General features: G+C 40.0%; 1 protein-coding gene across 6 annotated transcripts in view; it reads left to right on the top strand.

Annotated features, from left to right (window-relative positions):
* LOC124612273 overlaps nucleotides 1–25,424 on the top strand; it is a 136,176-nt gene that overhangs the window by 9,063 nt on the left and 101,689 nt on the right. For 4 of the 6 annotated variants that reach the window (XM_047140371.1, XM_047140372.1, XM_047140374.1 and 1 more), the window contains 2 exons: nucleotides 22,543–22,770; nucleotides 22,939–23,114. In XM_047140371.1, coding sequence (XP_046996327.1) covers nucleotides 22,552–22,770; nucleotides 22,939–23,114 — 395 coding nt within the window. In that variant the 5' untranslated portion in view covers nucleotides 22,543–22,551. Of the gene's footprint in view, nucleotides 1–22,542; nucleotides 22,771–22,938; nucleotides 23,115–25,424 lie in introns of those variants that run through there. The other 2 variants (XM_047140375.1, XM_047140376.1) reach the window with 2 other exon arrangements.

The raw sequence follows: 25,424 nt of genomic DNA on the forward strand, positions 1-25,424 counted from the left end.
ATTTTTTCATCCGGGAAAAACCCGGGATTTTTTAGAATTCCGGGAATTTTTCATTGTTTTAGTTTTCAGTTAAATTTTTGTAACATTGACCGGTAAGAACCAATACTCTAACAAAGGATATTACTGTATTTCGCTACTGCAGAATAATACTGCAGCAATAAAACTTGAAAGAGAGAAAAAGAAACGAAAATAAAACTAAGTTGCCAAGGAAATGCGCCATATACAGCAACAAAACACAGTGCTCACAAAAGCGTCTGCCAACAGCAAAATGTGTCAACGGATTTAGGAAGACTATGCAATGCTTCATAACAGCAAGTTGCCTCCGATGAGCCTGACGTCACAACTGCTTACAGTAGATTCATTTGAGCAGTTGCGAGCGAGCTCTTGCGCATGCGCAGTTGAGTTGCGTATGAGTAGTACCTTCTCCCGCTTCTTTGCTAGAACGGTACACTGGTAAGGGCCAGTTGTACAGTCCCAGGCTAGCAGCCGCTGAAGTTCTGTTGTGGGAGCAGTGCGGAAAATGCATTGTACGAACACCTAATTACGCCTAACTGGAGGAAAAAAGTGGGATACCGTAGCTAAAACGGTGATTGTGGCAGGGTTAGTCAAGTCAATCGGAGAATAAGTTTTAACCATGGCAGGAATAGTTACAGAATTAGTGATGACAAGATTGTTTGTTAGAACGAGGAAGGAGAAGAAACGGGGACATCACACAAATTATGGAAGAATATGAAGACTCCAAATTTATAAAAATTTCGTACTACTTCTTCAGAAGCTAGAGCGTATGAATGAAATGTGAAACTATTACTTAACGTGAAACGTTTTGCTTGTGGTAGGCCTAATGGGCATTTGATATTGGTACTTCGTGATTATATTCTGTCATGTTATAAAAATGACTATTTGTGCCAAAACAGTGTCGTTTATTCGGTGTGTGTTAAAACTGCTGTTATTTCGTGACAAAATACACGTAATCAGATTGAGAAAGCACACCAGTCTTGGGTTCTATTCGTCATGTAGCAAAATGTTCGACAAACTTTGATGAGCTAATAGATTTGGTTTTTTCATTTAGCAAAACGTTTGACGAACTTTGATGAGCTAATAGATTCTTACCGAAAAGGAAAGCACGTCATGTAAAGCTGTACTAAGGTTAGTGAGAAAAACAATGCAAGGACTTAAGGACTGAAGAAATGTGTACTATCTTGCTTGTCTATTGTCTTTACTGGTTTTTTGTATCCTATATTTAATTTTATGTCCCACAAAACATAAAGTTATTAGCTAACAGGCAATAAAGAGTGCAAATTTTCTGAAGAGTTACTGTTCTCCCTGTTACGAATAATCCCATCCAGTATTTATTGTGAGTTTTTTTAAACAGGGCAGGTTGTCGACGCGGCCGATCGGGAGCAGGAAAGGCACCACAGGAAATTTTAAGTACCACTGTCCTGAATATAGTTTGATGGCACCCATAACACTAAACAATATGTCTTACATTTCAAATGGTTCAAATGGCTCAGAGCACTATGGGACTTAAGTTCTTAGGTCATCAGTCCCCTAGAACTTAGAACGACGTAAACCTAACTAATGACAGCACACACATCCATGCCCGAGGCACGATTCGAACCTGCGACCGTAGCGGTCGCGCGGTTCCAGGCTGTAGCGCCTAGAACCGCTCGGCCACCCTGGCCGGCTTCTTACATTTCCTCAAACACATATGCTTTATGTATCAGGCTCTTCAGAAAGAAGTGCGCTACAAAATGGTCATTTTTTAAATTTTTTGTGTCCTACCTCAAAAGCTCGAGGGAGGGGGTGAGCGCCACTATCTAGTATTGCCCCGGTTCGGAAATATTGTAGATCCGGTACAGATCTACAGAGCAATCTTAAGTTGTAATGGGAAAGTGGGTAGTCTCATGTGACGCGTGTTTACATTTAGTGATTTTGCTGTTTCCTTTTCGTTTATTGCTCTTACGTCTAATGAAAACAAAACTGATTTCTGAGCGATTTCTGAAGTGAATTACGTAATTGCGGAAGGCTAAAATGTGTTATTAGTTTCAGATTTGATTTTATTTCCCCATTCTGACTCAAGCATTAGTCTAGTCGCATTGCAGAACAATGAAGTTATTTTCGTCGATTTGCTAAAGAAATTTGGTTTTTATTAATCTTTTCCGCTGAACCAGCCAATTTATTTGAAACGGAGTGTTTAATTCCACACTATTGGCTGGTTTCAACTGTTTACGCTGCATTTCAGGTGCATGTTTTTGTCTCCTAGGACGTATGGCATTATGCCATAATAAAGAACCATACATGAGATAATACAGTACTGGTACCCCAAGAATATTTACATCCGTATCTGGACATACGAATGTGCACTTTAAGCCGAATTACGCATTTTAGTACGGTTCACGAAATACCTGTGCTCTTAGAGTAGCCTCTGTCTTGTTTCTTTTATGACATTATGTAAGACGCTTGTTATCAGGCGCCCTCTGGCAAGTGCTGAAACGAACCTATTTCTAACAGGTCGCGGGAAAATATTGGAATGGTGGTTTGAAAAGCGTTACTTTCAAAGTAAATTTCCTTTTACGCAATATGTACTATGTGCGAGAATGTACGATGAATTTCATAAATCCCAGAGCTTTTGACTCTTCGTTTAAAAATCAACTCTTTGAGTATGATGATTTAGAAAAATTTCGAGCCCAGAAGATCTAACATTTATTTTGTTCTTAAACATTTTACTGGCACATTTGTGTGATGTATCTTAAAGTGTAACACACGCAAAAAGGGGCAATATTATATGTGAAAGCTTTTCTTTTCTTGTAGCAACACTATGTATATTAATTTAAACCATTAACTTTCCCAATTTGTGTGTTCACGTTACCTAACAGTGATCTTGCTTTTGGCCGACTACATCACGCGTCCTATTTTCTGAATATCCTGTCATCGGCTGGCGACATCATGTGATGTGAGCTATGACTGGCTTACAAATGTGCATCGCAATCAATATTTCAATGCTTCGGAAAGTAACATGCGGTGTTTGGTGGAATTCGAATTTATATTTTCGTAATATGAAAATATGCAGTGTACAAGTTGCTGCACGTCAGACATCTTCCCAAAACGTGTTTGGTTCCCTGAGTTTTGTTTTCTAAACTGCCGGGAAATTCTATGCCCGTGTATAAAACCATAACCATTCAAAAGACATAAGTTTTACAGTTCCGAGGAAAAGTATACTCTCACTTAACACGGAAAAAGTGTATTTTCACCAGGGAGGAAATTTAATTTTAACCGAGAATTACAGGAAAAATCCAGGAATTTTTTTCCCGCGTCCATGTATACACCCTGTCATAGCCTAGAGAGAACACTGGAGCAGTCAGACGATACTTGCTGGAACCCTCGAATAGCCATGTTTGAATTGATCAGGAGGCAGTATTCTGTACTGTGTAATAATGCTCTTTGAGAAATGAAAAACAGAGAGGGAATAGAAGGAATTGACACCACATTGGACTGACTGATTTCTGTTCTGACGATATGTACGCTGTGGTATTTTTATAATAAACTGATAATGTATATATTAACACACAAATTATTCCAAGAGTTGTAAAGTAGAGATTCTCACATCCCTTCAAGAAGACTTCAAAAGAACTGGAAATGGGAAAAAATTACCTGCTTTGCTCTCCTGTTGCCATGGAAGATGATGCTCCTGAAACACTTAAACAGGGTGTATACGAACCGGGAAAAACCCGGGAATTTTTTCACCCGGGAGAAAATCGGGAAAAACCCGGGAATTTTTTAGAATCCTGGGAATTTTTCGTTGTTTTACTTTTCAGTTACATTTTTGTAATTTTTGACTGGTAAGAACCGATACTCTAACAAAGGATATTACTGTATCCTGCTACTGAAGAAAAATACTGCAACAATAGAACGAGAAAAAAATATTAAAATAAAACATAAATCGCATAGGAAATGTGCCATATACAACAACAAAACACTGTGCTCATACAAGCTGTTTGCCAACAGCAAAATGTGTTAAAGGCTTTAGGAGGTCTATGCAATGCTTCATAACAACAAATTGCCTCCAATGAGCGTGATGTCACAACTGTTTACATTAGATTTGTTTTAGCAGTTACGAGTGGGCTAATGCGCATGCGCAGTTGAGTGGCATATGACTTGTACCTTCTCCCCCTTCTGGCTACATAAATTCCGATGCTCTTGGAGTATCCTCTGATGTTGGCTGTGTAAGCAGTCGCAGCTAGATGCAACCAGGAAAAATTTACTGCTGCGCCCAAGCTGCCAGACTCGCGCATGCACAGCAGGCCCGGATCTATGAGGGTGGGGGACAAACCAAGGTATCTGACCCGGGCAAGAATTGGGGGGGGGGGGGGTCGCCAAATTCATCTTTTTGAGGGGGGGAAATAATAAACTTTTTTCACAAAGCACCTAGCATCCAGTGCACGATGGTCTATCGATTACTCATAAGATTTTAAAACGCATCCCTGTTGATTGAACACACTCTAAGTTGATTTCTGAATGAATCACAAGTTGATTTTTGAATGCGTGCATAGTGTACATGATGTCTGTCAGGGGAATCCTCGTCGCATCTAGAAATAAACTTTCCCGCAGGCAGAAGGGGACCGGGCTATATGTGCTGAGCGGAGTAAAGCCAAATGAGTTAACGCCAATCGCTGTCTGATTATGTTGTTGATTGGCTTTGCACTATCTCGGTATTACCCGGTTCGGAAATATCGTAGATCTGAGGATGATGTGCAGAGCAGTCTGAGTTATAGTGGGGAAGTGTGTAGCCTCAACATAACCCGTGTTTACATTTAGTGATTTTTCTGTTTCCTCTGAATTCACTGCTCTTACGTCAAATGAAAACAAAACAGATTTCTGTGGCCGGGAGCTATCAAGTGAATTAAAATACATTCACATAATTATGGAAGGCTAACATATGTTGTTCATTTCAGATTTTATTTTGTTTCCACTTTTCTGACAGTCGTGCATTAATCACCTTCTAGAACAAAGCAGCCAATGTGTTTGAAATGAAGTGTTTAGTTCCACACTATTGGCTTATTTCAACTGCTTGCTGCATTTCAAGTGCACATTTTCATCTTACAGCACATGTGGCATTATGCCATAATAAAGAATCAATAATGAGTTAATACAGTACTGGTACTCAAAGAAATTTTACATCCCAAAACCCACACTGGAAAGCTTAATATCAGGTGGAGGCCAACTTCATTGGGAATCTGGATACACAAATGTGCTCTTTAAGTATGCACTTTAAATGTGCCATTTTAGTATGGTTCAGGAAATTCCGATGCTCTTGGAGTATCCTCTGATGTCTTGTTTCTCTTATGACATAATGTAAGATCTTTTAATGTTTTACAAGTACGAACATACGGGCTTCCTGCGTCATTGTAGCTGCCAAAGCGCGGTGGCGCCTGTTATCTGGCGCTCTCTGGTAACTGCTAAAACGAACCTATTTCTAACAGGTCGCAGGAAAATATTGGGAATGGTGGTTTGAAAAGCGTTACTGTCAAAGTAAATTTCCTTTTACACAAGTTGAACTATGTGCGAGAATGTATGATGAATTTCTTAAATCACAGAGTGTTTGATGACAAGCCATTTAGAAGTATTTTGAGCCCAGATGATCAGACATTTATGTTGTTATTATGAGCAAATTGATGTAGTGCTACGGGAAGCTATCCCTCCTCTGTGGTAGCTAATTTATTTGTGTAAAACTGTGAGGACAAGTAACTGGACTCTTCTAAAAAATTTTCCTGGCACATTTGTGTGATCTATCTTAAAAGTGTAACACGTGCAAAAAAATATCAACATTATATGTGAAAGCTTAGCTTCTCTTGCAGCTTATTAACCTTAGAGACCAATATTATATGTGAAAGCTTTACTTTCCTTGTAGCAACAACATGTATATTAATTTAAAACCTTAACTTTTCCTGTGTTTGTGTATTGGCGCTAGTTAAGCTATGTTGCTGTTAGTTGACAGCACGTGTCCTGGGGTCTGAATATCCGCTGTCATTGGCTGGCGAGATCACGTGACATGAGCTATGACTGGCTTACAAAAGCGCATTGCAATCTCAGATTACAATGATTCGGAAAGTAACATGCAGTGTTTGGTGTAATTCGAAATGTATACTTTCGTAATACGAAAATATGCAGCATACATGTTGCTGCACATCTAAAATCTTTCCAGAGGGGTTTTCTTCCCTGAGTTTCGTTTTCTAAAGTGCCGGGAAATTCTATGCCCGTATATAAAAACATTATCATTCAAAAGGATTTATAAGTTTTACAGTTCCGAGGAAAAATGTACTGTCACTTAACAATTCGGAAAAAGTGTTTCCATCTGGGAGAAAGTGTATTTTTAACCAGGAAATCTGGGAATTTTTTTCTTGTCCGCTTATACACCCTGCTTAAACAATCCCAGAATGGTGAAACCTCCGAAATAAATCTTGTATATCCACCTGAAAAAATATGTAGAGGAAAAGGCACGAAGAGCTAACTAATTTCCTGTGGGCACCATTTCGCTTTCCAAAAATGTCGGAATTTCAGAGGTGTGAAAGTCGTGGGAGAGGTAAAGCATACAATTCCTTAACTACTACATCAATTATTTGGAGTGACCAGGCACAAAAGGACACTGCCTCGTAAAGTTCCATCTACTAAACAAAACTAATTTTGGCTGCAGGAAAGACTGTCATCTTATTTATAATCTCATCTAATGAATAGCCAAATATATGTAAACTACTTGTCAGGCTGTCAAGGTAGAATCTGAGAGCAACATTTGCGAAGTTCTGAAATGCTGGGAAATGATTGAAGTCTTTTTAACAATGGGACATTTGATTTTTTGTCACTAGCAATTTTCATTCAACTGACTTGCCTAATGGTATATTAAGTCTTTGTTTTACTGCCATGAACAAAGGTACAGATGTTCGCTTTGTGGGCAGATATTGGACAGTCAGACTTCCACAGATTAGTCACATAGGTACTTAAACCAGAATTGTAAATGGGTTGAAAATGTGGAGTCGTATTGGAATGAAAATGCACAAATCTTTCTGGTTGCAGATCATCTCCAGAAAAATTGTGTGTAGTCATTGAGCTTTGCATCAGAGAAATTTTAGTTTTGCAGATTCCATTTTAAGTGCATGATGGTCCGAGGTATCGTTCTAAGTACACAATGGTCACTTTTGGACCTGGACAATGTTGATGTTCTTCTTTTTCTTTATAGCAACTCCAGTATCAGAGAAAATGAATGAAGGAATAGGTTATTGTAATATTTTTTCACGTTACATTTTATGTCCTCTCTAAATCGGTTGTTGATTACTGTGTGTTGGCAGTTAGTGTAGTGACAATCATTTTACATGAAAATGCTTAATTTGAATAATCCATTGACATGAAATAGTACTGTGGACCGGGTGTAATGTCACACTCCATTTTTCTGTAGCACAAAACAAAATGGTTTGACATGACAGCATGCTTCTCAGAAAATTAGATGTTCAGTACCTACTTTATGTAGTCACATCAACTCTCAGAAGTTTTTTCTTATTTTTATCTGTTTGACCGAACAGAAGAAACAGTGCTGCTTTTGCGTATGTTATAATATTGCCAGTGTCAGTACATTTCATTGTACTTGTCAGTTCAGTTCTGGATATGTCAAAATCTAATTTGTCTGTGCAATGGCAGAGAAATCTATAGATATGCAACCCTTAAAATGAAGATATTCAAAGTGTAAACAAACATATCTAATCAGATGTGTTAGCAATTGCATGTGTGCATTTTGGCAGCAAATAGCATTTCTAAAAATTACTTCAAATATATTGTTGAGCATTTATTTCACATACATTGTGTAAAATGAAATTCTTTTCACAGAGAAAAATACTTCGGCCTCATCAGTACTGTGTTAAGTGCTGTTGAAGGTATGTTGGGAAAACCCTCATTGGTAGGAGGTAACAGCACATCTAGAGTGGTAGAGTTCGGTTTGCAGTGTGGGATGTATGTTTGATACGTTGTCCAGTCCATACGGTCTGGTGGGCTGTGGTAGACTGAGCAGCCAAGTGCTACCTGCTGGCAATATGGCCACGACAGCTGAGTAGTTCAGCCTGTGGACTGGGCTGGTCAAGCCTGTGGGCCAGCATTGCTGCGCGGCGGGCTGCTGTGCAGGATTGTGCCCCAAATTCTAATGAAGAATCGCACATTCAGGTGGAATGTGACTCAGCAGCAAAGTAATTTATACTTCTTTTCCCATTCAATCTTTTGTTAGATCTCAATCTGACTTCCCTTCAGTGAACTGTCATCTCCACCTGGCTGAGTGAGTAGTTACTCTACAGTTGGCATGGCAATTCAGGAGACAAGATTCTCAGAGATCAAACTCCTTGCTGCATGCACCACATTGTTCACTTAGGACAGCAAACTATAATTTTCGAAACCCAATAGATGCAGCTATCTGAGAGTGTTTCAGGGCACTTAGATACAAATGCCACCCCTCTGTGGACCAGTTAATGTCATTCAAGAGACTTCAAGTGAAGGCATGCTTTCTATTAAAGAAGAGAAAGCAGGAGCGTTGGGAACTGCAACATTTGCCACCATCCACAGTCCCCCAGGGGGCTCGCCACTCTTTGGCAGGTTCGTGCTTGGCCACCGTGGGGCCCCAGCCTTCGCAGCATGTTTTCCCTTCTGGGCTGCATGTCTATCTTCTTGCTATTCTTTACGTCCTCCCTTGGGGAGCATGTGGGGGGTGTTACTGGGAATGTTCCACATTGTCCGTTGCTGACATGATCACTATTTTCGTTCCCTTTTCCTTTGTTTACCTTCTCCTATCCGACCTCCACTTCGGCGTTTGACGCTCCTCTTTTTCTTCTTCCTCTCTGTGGGCTCCTGAAGGTCAACCCACGTGTCTGACACGTAACAGGTCACTGGGTAACACGTAATTCCCAGACCCAGGTCAACAGATAAGGATCGTGTGCACATCCTGATAAAGACCAGACCCAGGGAGGGATGATTGCCTGTGCTGCTACCTTCCCAAATTTCTGATTGGCCCCTCTGCCAAGTGTTCAGGGAGGTGTGACCTGAGGTGTGAACAGTCACCTAAGGCAGTGAAGGGGGTGCACAGTAGAACGGAGCGTGCCATCGGACAAACTAGAACCAATCATCTTCACAATCAACATCCACAAAACCTAAACTGAATGAGGCTACAGGTTCAAAGACCCTTCCACCTGCACCACAGTTCCTCGTGATTTCATGTACTGCCGACCCTGTGAAATCCTGCTTTAGTTTACGGAATGGCACTTTGATTTTGGAGACTGGCATAATCTGGATCTTCAGGCAAGGGGGGCTACCTTCATAGTCTTGGATGTTACTGAATGTAGCATATGTTAAAGTCCAGGAGTAAGTAAGAAACAAATACTTCATTCTTTTCTCCAAAATACCGGCCTCCAAATATGACACTGGACACACCATTTTGAAGATGCCAATTTCGGAAAAATTTTAATATCCGTTTCTATGTAACAGTTGTAGATATTTTGTTAGTTTTTTTTTTTATTTTAAAGGTAATAGCTTTATGATTACAATGGTATCCTCTGTTTGGACATAATCTGTCAAAGTTCTTTTACTATCGCTTTTGAATTTTTTGTAATTAAAAAAAAAAAAATTCTCAAAAATGCCAATCTAGAAAGGTTAGATTTTTCTGTTGATTAGTTGCATGTAGTACTATATTCTCTTTAAAGGAGAGCACCCACTTCTAAGTTGGGCAGGTTTTATTTAAAAAAATAAAATAAAATTTTTAACTTTCAAGGGTAATGTATGTCTTCACTGAAGTAGGTTTTTTACTAATTTCTTTATTACAATGCTCATTTCCAATGTCTCTGTTGCAGTTACTTCTTTTCACTTTCATTGTTCCAGATATTTCTTACACTTTGTTGTAAATTCTTGTCAGTTTTTTTGTCATGGTTGTTCATTGCAGGTTTCTGTACTGTTTTCGTGAGGAATTTGCCAGTAGACAAAGTTGCAATGTGTTTTGTGGAAAGGACTGTTCGAAATGTCTTCTGACTGGAGCCACAGGAGAGTGAAGTGTACTGACTATTTTCATATCCATAAGAGTTACATATAAGACAAATAAAAACGCAGATTTTGTTAAAGGTGGTGATAAGTTTTCTCATTTGAAGACGCTTTCAAAATGGTGTTTCCAGTGACTACTTTTGTGTCCCAAATGTTTTGACAGAATAACAACAATGATAGTATCTGAACAAGGTGAAGTCTCCCATGGTGCAGATGATGCAGATTTTGCTTCTGTAGAGGAAGAATTAAATACCCTGAACCAGTAAACTACAGAGGTAGGTGTTAGTCCTGTTATGAAACCATGGTCAGTGAAGTCGAGTCATAAGATCTGTGCATCAACAAAGCACAGAGAAATTACTAAAGTTGTGGATGAATACACTTCAGCAAAACTGGCTACAGTCTTCACAGTAGAAATTCCATCTTCAGAAGAAAATGAACCAAAGCACTCTTTCACATCTTGGCAGGAATTTTTCACAAATATCAATTCAGCTGTTGAATATTGTGCATCCTATGTTGAAAAGGTGCAAGTTTTAACTATTATTCCAGATACATTTTAAAAAAATCATTTTTTAACTATATACCATGAATATTAGTATTTAAGTACATCATAGACAAATCAAGAAATGTGAACTCTGCAAAAGGAATCTTTGAAAGACCAGATCCCTATTATGGTCATCCTGTAGAAGCAACTAAAGTTAAAATAGTGCAGTCATTTTATGTGGAAGATAAATGGGACTGTTATCACCATACTGCCAACAAAAAAGACACTACAACTGTAACAGTTGAATGTCATAAAGTTGTGAAAGTGAAGAGGTACATAACTTGCAGTGTTAAAGAAACTTTTGCAATTTGTAAGAGCAACTATACAACTTTACTTATTGGAAGACTAAAATTTTATGCACTAGTTCCACACCCACCTAGAGATGTCTGTGTGTGTACTACACGAATTTTTAACTTTGTGTGGTAACTTGGAAAAACTTACTGAAGCACGTGACATGTGACACTTTGGTTGGTTGTCTGAAGCTGTTAGTAGTCTGTGACGCAAAGCGAGATACTTGTTTGTTTCAAGAATCTGGTGACTGCCCTGGAAAGGAAGGACTGTCTTTAGGCACTTGGCCCGGAAGACATAGCAGATAACCCTGCAGAAATTATATACGTGGCATGGGAGGAAGATGAACTAATTAAGAAAACTGTTGCCTTTGATAGTTTCATTGATGAACTTGGTAAATGGTCAGTTAAAGCAGTAACACACAAACATCTGAAGAAATTGCAACACCACCACATCGCAGAAGTGAAAGGGTGTGTACAAGCTGAAGAACTAAGTTCAGTGCTTCACTGTGATTTTGCTGAGAACTCGTCTGTAATTCCTCCACGAGAAGCACAAGGGTTTCAATTTTTACAAGAATGACATTTTTTCGAAACAAAATCACAAGTGTTGTAGTAATAAGTGATGACACAGGACGTGACTCAGTACATGCTTTTCTAGCAATGTGCAAAATTCTTCCTCTGCAAACAGGTGCAGAGAAGATCATTATTATTTCTGATGGTGCTCCTAGTCAGTTTAAAAATCGTTACCAGCTGTTTGAATTGAGTAAGTTGCTTGTGCCAACTGACTGCGTATACAGTGCTACTGGTAACGGGAAGGGGCCTTGTGATTGTGTAGGCAGCCTGCTGAAGCACCATGCTACAAAACTTAACTTTTCCAGAACAGATACAGCTGTGATTCAGAATGCTGAGGATTTTACGAGAGTCGTGAAATCTTACACATCCACAGCCCTCACTCTATTGTCCAAAGAGGAAATCGAGGAATTCTGTGAGCAGAAAAAAAGAATGGTCCAAACAAACTATTCCTGTGAAAGGAATTCAGAAGACACATTTTTGGACTCAGTGATGGGTTAACACACATTGCACGCACTTTAAAGAGCAAGAAAGAAGAAATTTTGTTTGTTCGGCCAATACCTCAGAAGCAACAGGATGATATTCAGATTTACAACCTGAGAGGGGGATGTTTGTGGCATGTATATATGACTGTGAATGGTGGATTGCAGAGATTATAGGCACCAGTTAAGAGTTAAACGAAATTGTAGTGAACTTTATGTAAGTCTTTGGATCTTTCAGATACATTTTGAAACCATTTAAAATGCTTGAAAAATGAGTCTCTTACTCATCTTTCAAAACTAAAATTACGTTAAGTAAGGCTAGTTTTTTAATTTTTATGAGCCTGTTGTGTTCATACAACAGGTTTTATGTATGGTAAAAATTTCAATTGTTTATAAAACCTGTTCAACCTAAAAGTGGAAACTCTCCTTTTCAGGGCATGTAGAGCTATATGGTACTAATCAACAGAAAAAAATAAATTTTATGGATTGGCATTTAAAAAAAAATTCCCATAAATTATAAAAAAGTTCAGAATGCTATAGTAAAAGAACTTGATCTAAGATTTCTTTGTAATCATAAAGCAATAATATTTCAAATAAAAAAGCAACAAAAATATATAACTGTTACAGAGATTTTAAATTTTTTTTTCCAAAGTTTGCATCTTCAAAATGGTATGCGCAGTGTCATCTTTGGAGGGCTGCAACTCGGAGCAGAATTTTTTTTTTTTTTTTTTTTTTTTTTTTTTTTTTTTTTTTTTTTTTTTTTTTTTTTTTTGTTGTTGCATGGAACAAAAAATACATGTTCCTTACTTAAACCTTCATTTTAAAATAAATTAAATTCGATAACATCGGAGACTATGAAGGAAAGATTTTTTTCCTAGCCCCTGAATTCGTATGGACTACGCCGACTACTTCTGTTTCTTAAGCTCAACAACTGCTTGCCCTCTCGCTTCTCCACAGCTGTCTTGTTTGTGTTGATATCCATACAACTTTGAATTCTTCCCATGATGTTATTTACACTAGGCTGCTCAATGGTCTGGCAGAGGCTGAAATCCAATCATCTGATGAGGATGTTATTGCTGACCATCGGGTGATGAAAAAGTTAGATTCCTCCTTAGTGCCCACACGCACTCTTTTTCTCATGTTTGATAGAGTGGTGCTTCCGCCTATGATCAAAGCAGGCTATGAAATTATCCCAGTCCAGCTCTACATTGTGAACCCGATGCACTGCTACCAGTGTCATTGTTTCAACTATACTAGAATGTCTTGACACCCAGCCAACTGTGTAACCTGTTGTGGGGATGTGTACTAGGGCGATTGTCTGCCTCCTTCCCCCCTGTTGTATCAACTGCAATGGTGGCGACGCCGCATCCTCTCGAGATTGTCCCATGTATCTTGATGAACGGTTTGTCCAGAAGATCTAGGTAAAGGAAAAAGTGCCTTACCTGGTTGCTCGTAAGTTACTGGCTAGCTGCAAACCCTGCGTTCTACCGTCTTGACTCCTACAGTACTGTTCTCGCTACATCTCACTCCGTGAAGGACGTAGCCCCACACATTGGATCTGAACTTCAGCTCTGAGGTTGTGAAATCAGTGTCATAGTAGAATCACCGTCCCCTCGTCCAGCTGTGCAACTGGCCATCAGACTCTCACCTCGAGGGGCAAAGCCACCAGGTACACAACTAGCAGGCTGGAAAGGACAGAAGTACTCCTTCTGTGAAGACTTACTATGTCCCTTCAGTCAACAAACACCTGTATTATCCCCTGCTTACTGGAAAGGCTCCAAGAATTGCAACAAAGGCAAACAGTCTTCTCGTTTACTGACTCGAAGATCCTCTTCGATGGCATCACCGTGTGATACCTTCACCCGATCGGCGTCCATGTCGCCAGTGCACACCATCAACCGTTTTTCTGCTTTGGGCTCCACAGACAGACAGCACAAGACAGCAGAGTCTTCGCAGGTTGTCACTCGGCAGCCACCGAGGTGACACCCCTTCATTTTTTCCTCATCATGACTCTCCTCCAGTGTAATATTCACAGCCTTCGATCCCATGAAGAGGATTTACAGTTCCTTTTAGAATCGCAGTGTCTCCTTGTACTTTGCCTTCGGGAAACAAAATTGCGTCCTCACGACCACTTTGAGCTTTCAAATTTCTTCCTGGTCTGTTTTGACCTTCCCCATAGTATCGGCATTCCGTCTCATTGGGAGTCGTACTGCTAATTTGAGATGATGATCATAATCAACCCATCTCCCTGACTACCCGTCTTCAAGCTGCTGCAGTTTGCCTCTTCCTCCCTCACTTGACCTTTTCCTTTTGTGCCATTTATATTTCACTGTCATTTGATGAAACCAGGGTAGACTTCCTGCAGTTTAATGGGCAGCTACCTCACCCATTTTTTTCTAATCTGTGACTTTAATGTGCATCATTCTCTTTTGGGGTTCTCCCAGAACCTGGCAAAGGTGTGCCCTCTTGGCTGACCTTCTTAATCAATGTAACATCTTCTGCCTTAACACAGGAGCATCCACATTACTTTCAAACTCCTCGCACACCTTTTTCCATGTGGCCCTATCCTTCTGCACTGCCCAGCTTGTCCATCATATCGAGTGGTGCATTCTTTCTGACACCTACTCGAGTGGCCATTTCCCATGTGCTATCTATTTGCTGACTCCTACCCCACCTGCTTGCACACCCAGATGGCAGCTTACCAAGGCTGACCGGCGGCTTTAATCCTCCTTGGCGACCTTCAAAAAACAAGATTTCCCAAGTTGTCATGAACAAGTGGACTATCTTACAAATGTTATCCTTATTGCCACAGAACATTCCATTCCTCACACTTCCTCCTTACCAAGCTGTGTTCCAGTCCCGTGGTGGTCTGGGGCATGCCGCGACGCAAATCATGCACGGAGATGCATGCAAAGTGTCACATTCTTCGGGATACCAAAAAAGTTAGCTGATTTTATTTACTAGTTCTTTTAACAGTTCCACCCCTTCCTCTGTTGTATGGGCCAACCACTGATGGCTCTCTGGGAACAAGATCCATTCCCCAATTTCCAGCCTGACATTTACAGACAATGTCATTGTGGACCCTATTGCTATCTCCAACACCTTGGGCCACCAATTTATGGTAATTTTGAGCTCTTCCCACTATCACCCTGCCTGCCTTAATCAGAAACGAGTGGAGATGGCTCAGGTGATACCCTTCTTTTCTCAGAATCGGGAGTGCTACAATACAGTCTTTACTGTGAGGTAGTTAGATCATGCTCTCACTTCATCCTGAAGTTTCATTGTGCGCCGTCTTCAGCGATGTCTCGGTCACCTTTACTCATGGAGAATCAACAATGGCTTTCGTTTTTAACTGTCTGTATGAATTTCTGGCTATGCAATTGGTTTTTCTCACCTTCTTTACATCTTGACACTGTTGCTCTTCCGTTCATTGAAACTATGAAATTCCTGGGGCTCATGCTCGATAGGAAACACTCTTGGTCCTCCATGTGCCTTACCTGGTAGCCCGCTGTACACGGTCCCTCAGTGTCCTACGTATCCTGAATGTTACTTCCTGGGGTGCAGGCAGAACCACTCTCCTCTGTTTGTACCGATCCCTTGTCCACTAGAAACTAGACTATGGGTGCTTTGTCTGCGTCTGCACATCCAGCCCTCTTATGCCGTCCCAACACTATCCACCATCGTGGTATCCATTTGGCCACTGGCACCTTTTACACTAGCCCAGTCGAGAGCCTGTCCGTCAAAGCTGCTGAACTACCACTGCCCTTCTGCTGTGACTTTCTCCTCAGCGGGTATGCTTGCTGTTTGTCTGCCATGCGTGTCCACCCATCCTAGGCCTCCTCCTTTGATGATTCCTTTGATCACAAGTATGAGGCATGTCCCTCTTCTCTGTAACCTCCTGGAGTCTGCTTTCGGCACTTTCTACGGCTGCTTAACTTCACACTACCTGCACCTTTCCCAGTGGGTTGAACCCTACACCACCTTGGCTTTGTGAAGTGGCCCATATTAACCTTGGCCTTCATTTGTTTCCTAACATCACTACTCCAGCCTCTGTCTATTGCCTTCAGTTTCACGCCCTTCGCATGGAGCTTCGCAATAGTACCTTTGTATACACTGATGGCTCTTGGACTGACCGTGGGCTCAGCTGTGTCTTTTTGTCATTGGCACCCATGTCTTTCAATATCGGCTTCTGGCACACTGCTCAATCCATCCCTTAGTGCAGTGGATCTGGGAAAACTGTCACTTTGTCACTTGTGATGGACCCACTGTGATGTTTATGTGGGTTCCTGGTCATGTCACTCTTGCCAGGAAACGAGGCTGCTGATGCTACTGCCAAGGCTGCAGTCCTCATACTTCAGCCCATTTGTCCCTATATTCCCTCCGATGATCTCTGTGTTGCCATCTGTCAGGTGGTGGTGTCACTTCGGCATTGCCATTGGTCCTCCCTTCATGGGAACAAGCTCCAGTTTATTAAGCCTCTTCCAGCAGCTTGGACGTGCTCTCAACACCCCTGCTGGAAGGAGTTCATTTTAACTAGGTTGCGTATAGGGCACTACCTTTCTGGCCATGGCTATTTACGTGGCGCTTCCCCATCACTTTGTGCACATTGCACCTAAGTGTTAGCTGTCCACCGTTTCGCTGTGTTCCCATACATTGATTGGGATGGACATGTAGTTGTTTCAAGATTTTAAACATGGCTGAAACGGCAACTCTTGAAATTCTTCACGGTAAATAATATCAAACACTTGCCACTGTTTGGCTGTTATCATTTACCGTGAAGAATGTAGTAGTTTTTTAACTCCTCTCTTTGTATTCTATATTTTTGACTTGGGTGCATATGATCCTAGTTATTTTTGTGTGCACAGTAGTTCCTGACTTCTCTTTGGTGATGTTTGAACTGATCCGCAGTCATTGCTGAATATTTTGCAGCACTCTTTACAAAGTGTCCGCATGCATTAGCTACTATCTTTATTTCCTAGCCCAGAAATGTTTGATGGAGGTAAACATATTATCCTTCCATGCACAAGGCTTTGAATCGTACAGTGTTCCATTTTATGAATTGGAGTATTGCAATGCTTAATCAGCGTGTCAAGACACAGCCCCTGGACCCAATAAAATCCACAATCATGTGTGTGAGCTTCTTAGTCCGGTATTACACTACAATATTTCTTTGTGAAAGATATGATCATATATTAGCCATATTTGTTTGACAAATATATTTGATGTGGTGCTAAAAAGTGGTATCACACTGTCAGCATATTTTTTGTCAAAGCTCAAGATGGCTGACAACAACTTGTTATTTTGCGCAGCGGTTGTATGTACCACAATAGCACTGTGTGTGCATTTGGAAGAGAAGTGGGGGGGGGGGGGGGGGGGAGAAACCTACCTGGGTGAAGCTGTGGGTTTTACGGTGAAACAATAAAAGCATTCAAAAAAATTTGTTATGTGAACTTCTAGTGGAGGACATAAGTCATACATAAATTACTTAAGAATGGATGAGCATGCATTTCAGTAATCGCTCAGTGAAGTGAAGTGTCTCGTCATATCACAAAGCACAATACTCATTTAAGAACTGCTATACCTGCAGAAGACAGACTCACAATAAGATTAAGATTTCTTGCAACAAGGGAGTTACTCTAGCTTACAGTACAGCACTCGAATACCAGTGCACATTAACTAAAATAATACCTTAAATGTGTGAAGCAATTTATAAAGCACTAAAGGACCAATATCTGAAAGTAAATAAATGTTCAGTGCACTTTATGTGCATTAAGAACTATTTTTATCATAGATCAAAGTAATAATTCCATTTTCCCCCACAACTACCAAATTAATAGAAATGTATGAAGCTGATGAGGTGCTTTACAATGTGGAGCATCCTGAGTAGTGTAAAGTGCCTCATCGGCTTCATACATTTCCATTAATGTTGTAGTTGACGGCACACACAAATTAAACTTCACAGCCATGTTAACAACCACTGGTGACAGGACATTGCAACGATGCTAGCGCTACAAGTTGTAACATTTCACATTGCGGTGAACAGAAGACAGGCAACTTTTATGATCAAATCTACTGCGAGGTCGTAGATTTGATCATATTTATTTGACGACAGGTGACATTTGACGAAGTTCTGTATTACACCATCAAATTTCTGTGACATAGATATTTGACATATCAACTTTGATGAAGAAATATGTTATTGTAATACTGGTGTTAGCAATGACGGCATAAAACATCCTTTTTCACCCCCACCCCCCCCCCTCCCCCAAATCAAATGACTTTGTCATTCCAGCTCTCCACAGACCATCTGATTCATTGGAATCTGCAGAGTGCAGTGATTCTGTGCATTGCCAACATCTAATTGTGGAGGTCTTTGACGTACAGAAGGCGTTTCATACCACCTGGTGCCATCATATCCTCTACAGTGTGTGTGTGTGGGGGGGGGGGGGGGGGGCGGGCTTCTAATGCTATTTACCCATTTTTATTTAGATTTTCCTATCCTTTGTTCTGTTCCGGTCTGGATAGGTTTGACCCACAGCAGCCCAAACTGGGGTCCCTCAGGGATCGGTTCTGAGCATAACCGTTTTTGCCATTGCAATCAGCGGTATTTTGTGACTGCAGTGGGACTCATGGCATCACTGTCGTGGGTCATGAATGACTTGCCTGTGCTGCAGCTTTCCATCATCCGCACAGCCATTGCCAATCTAGGGGATCATACGAAAAGTGCATACTAGGATCCTGAATCATGGATTTCAGTTTTCTCCCATGAAAACTCGCATCATATACTGTAGTTGACTCAGGACTGTGCATTCACATCCAGAGATTTACCATGGTAACTAGTTGATTCAAGTCATTGAAACTTCGAACTTTTTAGACCTTTTATTAATAGGTAAGTTAACATGTTTACCATATGTAAACCAGATCAGGGCAGATTACCCTCAGATTTCTCAGTGACACCACCTGGGGCACAGACTGTACCGTTCCTCTCAAATCCTAAAAGATTTTATTTAATCCCATCTGGACTATGGGTTGTTGTTACGGTTCGGCACCTCCATCAGTACTGTGCTTGTTTTGTTAGACCATGCCCGCAGTAGTGTTGTGTGGTTGGCAGCTTGGGTGTCCCATATGAGACCTGTCGACAGCCTACTGTTGGAAGCTGGTATCACATCACTGAGGGTCAGATGCAAGGAACTCTTGATCTATGTGGTCACTGTCTGTCAGATGCCTACCCATCTGTGTAATATGTCTTATGTTTAACAACCAACAGTTAAGACTTTTTCCAAATTGCCCAAAGATGGGCTGACCAGCTGGGGTACGATTGGAAGATCTATGCAGGACCTCAAACTGCTGCCTCTTGTCTATGCTCACCGAGCTCCCTCTGGGTGCCCCCACCCCGTGTTGTGGGGTAGTCCTATGATTCGGATGGATCTCCCTTGTGGCACTAAGAAAAATGCTGATTGCACTATTTCTCAGACATCTCTTCAGTTCTCGGTGACGACCCAAATTAGACGTCTATCTAAAAGGATTGAAAGTCATTGACAGGATCAGTTTTGCTTTTGCACACCCAAGGGACATAAGAAGTGTTGTCTGTCAAGTACATGTAGAATTGGTTGCCATATAATGGGCTCTGCAGTACAGTAAAACTCTGGGCACAAGGGATTTCATATTTGTAGTTACTCCACGAGCTGCTTAAAAGACCAGTTTCAGTGCTACTCCAAAAAACCTTTTGTTCACTGACACCGGAGACCTGTTAGTTGGCTGCCACATCCCCGGAAAGACAGATATATTCACCCCTATACAGAGCCACGTGGGTATTCTGGCAAATGAACTCGTTGACAAATTAGCTAAAGAAGCAACCACAGAAGATAAACTTCATTTCTGGGCACAGACATACAGTTGCAACTACATCAGATTGTGAAGACATGGGATATGGAATGACAGGTAACGACGATCCTCAACAAGCTGAGAGCAGTCAAAGGGATCACCAAGGCATGGCATGCTTCTCCAGGCCTCCTGGAGAGATGCCTTTGTACTGTGCTGACTGCATATCAGTCACACCAAATTTACTCAAGAGTTCCTGTTGTGTCAAGAGGACTCCTCAATCTCAATGCATTTGTGGTAGTCATCTCAAGATTGTTGATATTCTCTCAGAATGTGCCCTGCTAGCCAATCTGAGACAAGCAATAAACCTGTCTACATCACTGTCAGATACTTGCAGATGATGGATTAGGAGCTACCAAATTCCTGCAGTGCCTGAGGCAAAGCGTATTTTATGACAAAATTTAATTGAACCTTCAAGTCTAGTGTAAGGTGTAGTTTGTGAGGGGAGTACCTCCCACTGCACTGTGTCCCCGAGTTGTATCCAGCTTTTTTATCCCTCCACACTGTTGTGCATCTTCAAATTTTTATGTACATATTTTGACTATTCAAGCTAATTAGCTCTTTAGTCCATATAGTCTGCATTCTCACACCCAGTTGTACTGTATTAGCCAAGAGTATGACGACCTTGATTATGTGACAACTCCCAATCCCTCTTCCCCTAAGAGGCCTCTTGTGAAAAATTTATTTTTGGCATATTCTGACTAATCAGAATTCCAAACTGTTTTATTTACATAAAGTATCTGCCTAAAAGGTTAATATTATACCTGTTCTACATGTATGCCATTTATTAATAGGCTACAGTTTGATAGTACAAGGAGATATAAAATTTACGAAAAGAAATGGTGTACATTAATATGCAGACAATTTCCTTTTCTACAGTTTTCGCTTACTGACCCTTTCATTTGTGCTATCGTTATTTTTAATGATCATCATCCCCATTGCCCAGCTAAGAAAATTGTATCTTCGTTATAAAAAATATTTGGCTGTTCTTTTCAAATATGTTAACTAATTTCGAGTTTGTGATTACTGTAGGACCTGAGAACACAGCTGTTATTATCCGAATCGGTATTGCATTTCTCTTCTATACTGATTTGAGAATGTTACAATGTATCTTGCTTATAAACATATCGTCTGCCCACTGTTCTCTCATTGGCTGCATAGAACCAACAGCTGACAGGCCATTTTGCTCCTGTTGTACATCACACTGAGTGTTGAGAACACTGCAGCATGAAATACATAAGTGCACCACTGGCTTCTATCTAGGCTTTTACTGTCACCTGCAGAAGTGAATACTCTTGTTGAGTATTTGTGCAATTTGAAAGTCTGTTCAATTCTGACTACAAATGGGTTCAGGTAAACTGTAGGTTAAACGTGGTACATGTTCCTGAAAAGCACAAGCATGTGGTACGCATTCCCATGGTTGAAGAAAGACATAATTTGTTGTCTGCTTGCTGCTCCCATCCCTGCTTTCATAGTTATCTGCCAGACTGATATCACTGTTCCCCCTCCAACCTTTCTGTAGTGCAAAGCTTGAGCAGCTATGAAACGAGGACTGCAATATATTCCAAGGTACAAGTCGTGTGTAGCAAAAGCAACTAATACAGAAATAAAAGATTGCAATCATGATTAAGTCCAGTTCATGTACTTGCGCGTGTCCCACCATCTACTGATATCTGTTACTATCTCCAACTGCGGGTCTTATTGCCGGAATTTAATCTTACAGCAAAAATTACAGTCTGTTTTTAATTTGTTAGACATTTCATTCTTGATAAATTTTTGTTCCTTTTTTCATCTGAATCATGTTCTAAAACTGATTAGAAGCAAGTAACATTTTCACCTGGTATTCTAATTGTAAGGAGTGACTGAATTTCTTATTTGAAACCTAGTTAGTAAATCATTAGTGTCTCATAATCAAATAATATATTGATCTGGTTTCAGAAAAAAAAGTAATGTATGTTGAAGAACAGAATTTTTGCTTTTGAATGTTATCTTCAGTTAAAAAGCAGCATAATGTTTATACACAGAATCTATTACGCGTATGAAAACTTTTATTCCAAACCTGTTTAAATATAAGAGTTTGTAAGATGATTGAATTTGGTGCTATTTCCTCCCATGTTTTTCAAAATTATTAAATTTTAACCAGAGCAATTCAGATGTCACATGATTGTTCGAGCAACATTGATACTGTAGTGAGTGCTTTGGTATATCGGGAAACTTTAGCCTATTTGAAGGCGAATTTCATTTGCACAGTCTGATGATGTGGGTACAGGCCTTGGAACTGAGAATTCTCCTTTTAACGTCATTTTCCTGTGAATCAACAGACTGATAAGCAATGAGTTTAGTCCTCTTAAACACATAACCGCCACCACTCTGGTGGGCCTTGTAGATAGAAGAATAAAACAAGTGGTGAATATCTTATGTTAAGTAGTGGTTCAGCATGGCAATGGCAGAGCCTTTAGTTTGTCGGGAGGATGATTGTAAATCAGGCTTTTTTTTAATGTTGGAAAGGGACCTAGGAAAGTAGGGTAAAATGAAGATGGAAATAAAATTTTTGGAAAGTAACCAGGCGGTGGCTAGGTTAGTGTGGGAGTGGGCCATGGTTGGATGGAGTATGAACTGTAAGACACTGATTCACTTCTTATTACAGAAAAAAGGAATAAATGTTGCTTAGACATTATTCTTATATGTGCAGGAGCCATGTATATTTATGTTTACTACTTTCCAGGAGGCAAAGATGTATGTGAAATCAACTTACATACCAGTTCGAAGGCGGAAGAGGAGGAAGCGTTTCCCAGCAGCTATAATTGAAGATGACTTGAACTCCAGTTTTTATTTGTTCAATGCTTTGAATGCTGACAGTATAAAGAAGTTTAAAGCAGACCAGAAATGTAACCCAAAAAAGAAAAGGAAGCCTAAAAAGTTGCAGAATAGTGTCCATTTTGATACAACTACTGTAAGTATCTTGTTTATATTGTGTTGACCCAATTCCAGTATCTCATTTTTGTAGGCTAAACTAATTCATTCACCCTGCATACAATTATAGTAGAATTTGTAAATATATCAGGAAAGTTGAATGTTCATTTTGACTGTACAATGCAGTTACAGAATAAATTTTCCCCAGGTAGATTTGAAAGCAGAGAAAGAGAACAGGAAAAAGAGTAAAATGAAGGGAACTATGAGGAAAGAGGGTGTTGCTGCAGCAAAAAAGTACAAATTTTTCCAGCCAGAAGTAAAGGTCTTTAGCGATGTCACACAGAGCCCAAACACAACATTTGATAGGTTACTTCGCAGTTCCAGGTAGTTTCAATGAAATTAAATAATAATTACATCATTGTTAACTTAGTTTTTCATGTACATGTTACTTTTGTGCTGCATTTACAAACTAAATTCTTAATGCATTATTTGTAATGATCTGTCTTAAAATACACAGATATAATACAGTCAGTGAAACATTCATTTGAAAGTGCAGATTCCATTTCATTAACTCTCTAGTTGAGACTGTTAGGGGAATTTCATATTAATTAAAATAAAAGTAATTTGAGAAGAAAACAGTACAGTATAATAGGTTACTATTATTTACGCATGAAAAATGCTTAACCCTCTGCTAGGCACTATTCTGGGACTCCTGTGTTTGGCGACAAGGAGCTTGAAGGACAAAGATTTTGAAATTGGCTATTATCTCATATTTTCAACTTTAGTAACCTAAACGTAACTAGTGGCTTTCATGGGAATGTGTCGAAGCAGAACATGAGGCTAAAAAAAAAACCTTTTTATTAAAAACAAAAGAATAAAATATAAACGACTGAAATTTTAAATCCACCACCGAACAGTTACAGTTTTCAGTACATAAATTTTAGTAAATGGTAAATTTATGTAAAAATGTCCCATTTCAAGACACTATTTTGGTGCTGGTGCCTTTCCCACTCACTGAGGCTTTTGAGTCGCCTTTGCAAGCTGGAGGGCATTCCAATCTTCTTCTTACTACTTCTGCATAGCTCTCTAAGAACAATTTGATGTTCCATCGGTTTTAGGTACACTCCTCCATGTAGTTTCTTCAGTTGATTTCCAAGGAAAGTAACTGGGACGTTGATACCACCCACATTCAGCAGGGTGTGAAAAAAATAATCATTGACCAGTACTTTCTCTGCTCACACTGTTAAGTAGCATGCATATGATCTGTGGTATCAACATCTTTTGTTGAATTGTAGAGTGTGACTGTATTTGGTTTATTGTTCTCTCCAGATTAAGGATCAGTGACATTGTCATTGTGAAACGAAAATACAAGAATAACATCATTGTTCTGGTGTGGTATGTAGGAAACCAAAACCTCCCCATCATTAATGCCAAACATTCTGCTGTATTGTGTCTTCTGTTTTACATCAACAAAATCTTATGGCAATTGTCTTCTATTTTTTGTGACAGGTTCAAATAAGACAGCTTTTTGTGTTGAAATAGTCAGTGAGGTCAAAAATCAGAAAATCAACTATCAGCAATGATATTTTGATTGCATCCAAATACAGATTTAGTCATTCTCTTGACAACTTCAGTTCATTTGTTGCTGACAGAAAGGACCTGCAGGCTGTAGTGCAGCATAGATCTCCATGTTTACAGTGTGTATCATTTTAGCTGCAACAAGAGCAAAAAGTTTTATTCAATATTTGTTTGGTTTTGAGAGTATGTACTGCTGAAAAACACATCTTCCACGAAAACCAGGAAGTGTAGGACAATAGCTCTTCTGGCAATTTTCCACAAATGTTTCAAAAAGTCACAAATAAGAGCTAGCCAGCCAAATTCTTCTCGTTGGTCTCTGATAGTTCAGTCATCAAAATGAAGTCAATGTAACAGTCGTAAACTGTTTGAGATTCATCAAGAGACTATTATTCAGCGCAACAACCTTTGGTCCCCAAAGTTCCTCCAGGCTTCGACAATTCCCTAGGTACAACAAACAAATAAATGCTTTTAGTTCAATTACATCTGTGGAACTGATTCTCTCTCTCTCTCTCTCTCTCTCTCTCTCTCTCTCTCTCTCTCTCTCTCTCTCTGTGTGTCTAGAAACACTCCTTGATAGTGTCAGTGTATTGATTTGCATATTTTTATTCCAGTATTCAACTGCACTTTGTGTTCTTAGCATTTGCTATGACTCCAGGGAGGTGAGTGGTGGTGATGTCTGATCCCATATTATGTGCCTTCCCGGGTGGCTTTTTGGCTGCCATGGTCTTCTTATTTCTTCCCAAATTAAGTTCGTTTTGTTCTCTTTGTTTTTCATCGTCCGCAGTATCCTCACCATCCTGCTCTGTTACAGAATTGCATTCACATTCTTCCACCTCGTCTTGTGAATAAATGTCTCCTCACCAAGATCCTCAGATAGCATGGGGTCTTCATCGTCATCACACTTCAGCAAATCCTGTATTTCTTAAAGCTGACGTGGATTAGACAAGTTGTAATAATTCTGAGCCATGTCTGTGGAAAATATGGAGTGTAAAAGAGAGAACACAAGTATAACAACATTATTCAGGCACAATGTACCTGAAAGGCTTAGCTCACTGTACTCTACATTTTCACAAGCAATTCACATTACTCATCCATCAAGCGAGTAAAATAACAACT

Source organism: Schistocerca americana, chromosome 4, assembly GCF_021461395.2.
Source record: "Schistocerca americana isolate TAMUIC-IGC-003095 chromosome 4, iqSchAmer2.1, whole genome shotgun sequence".
Taxonomy (NCBI): Eukaryota; Metazoa; Arthropoda; class Insecta; order Orthoptera; family Acrididae; genus Schistocerca; species Schistocerca americana.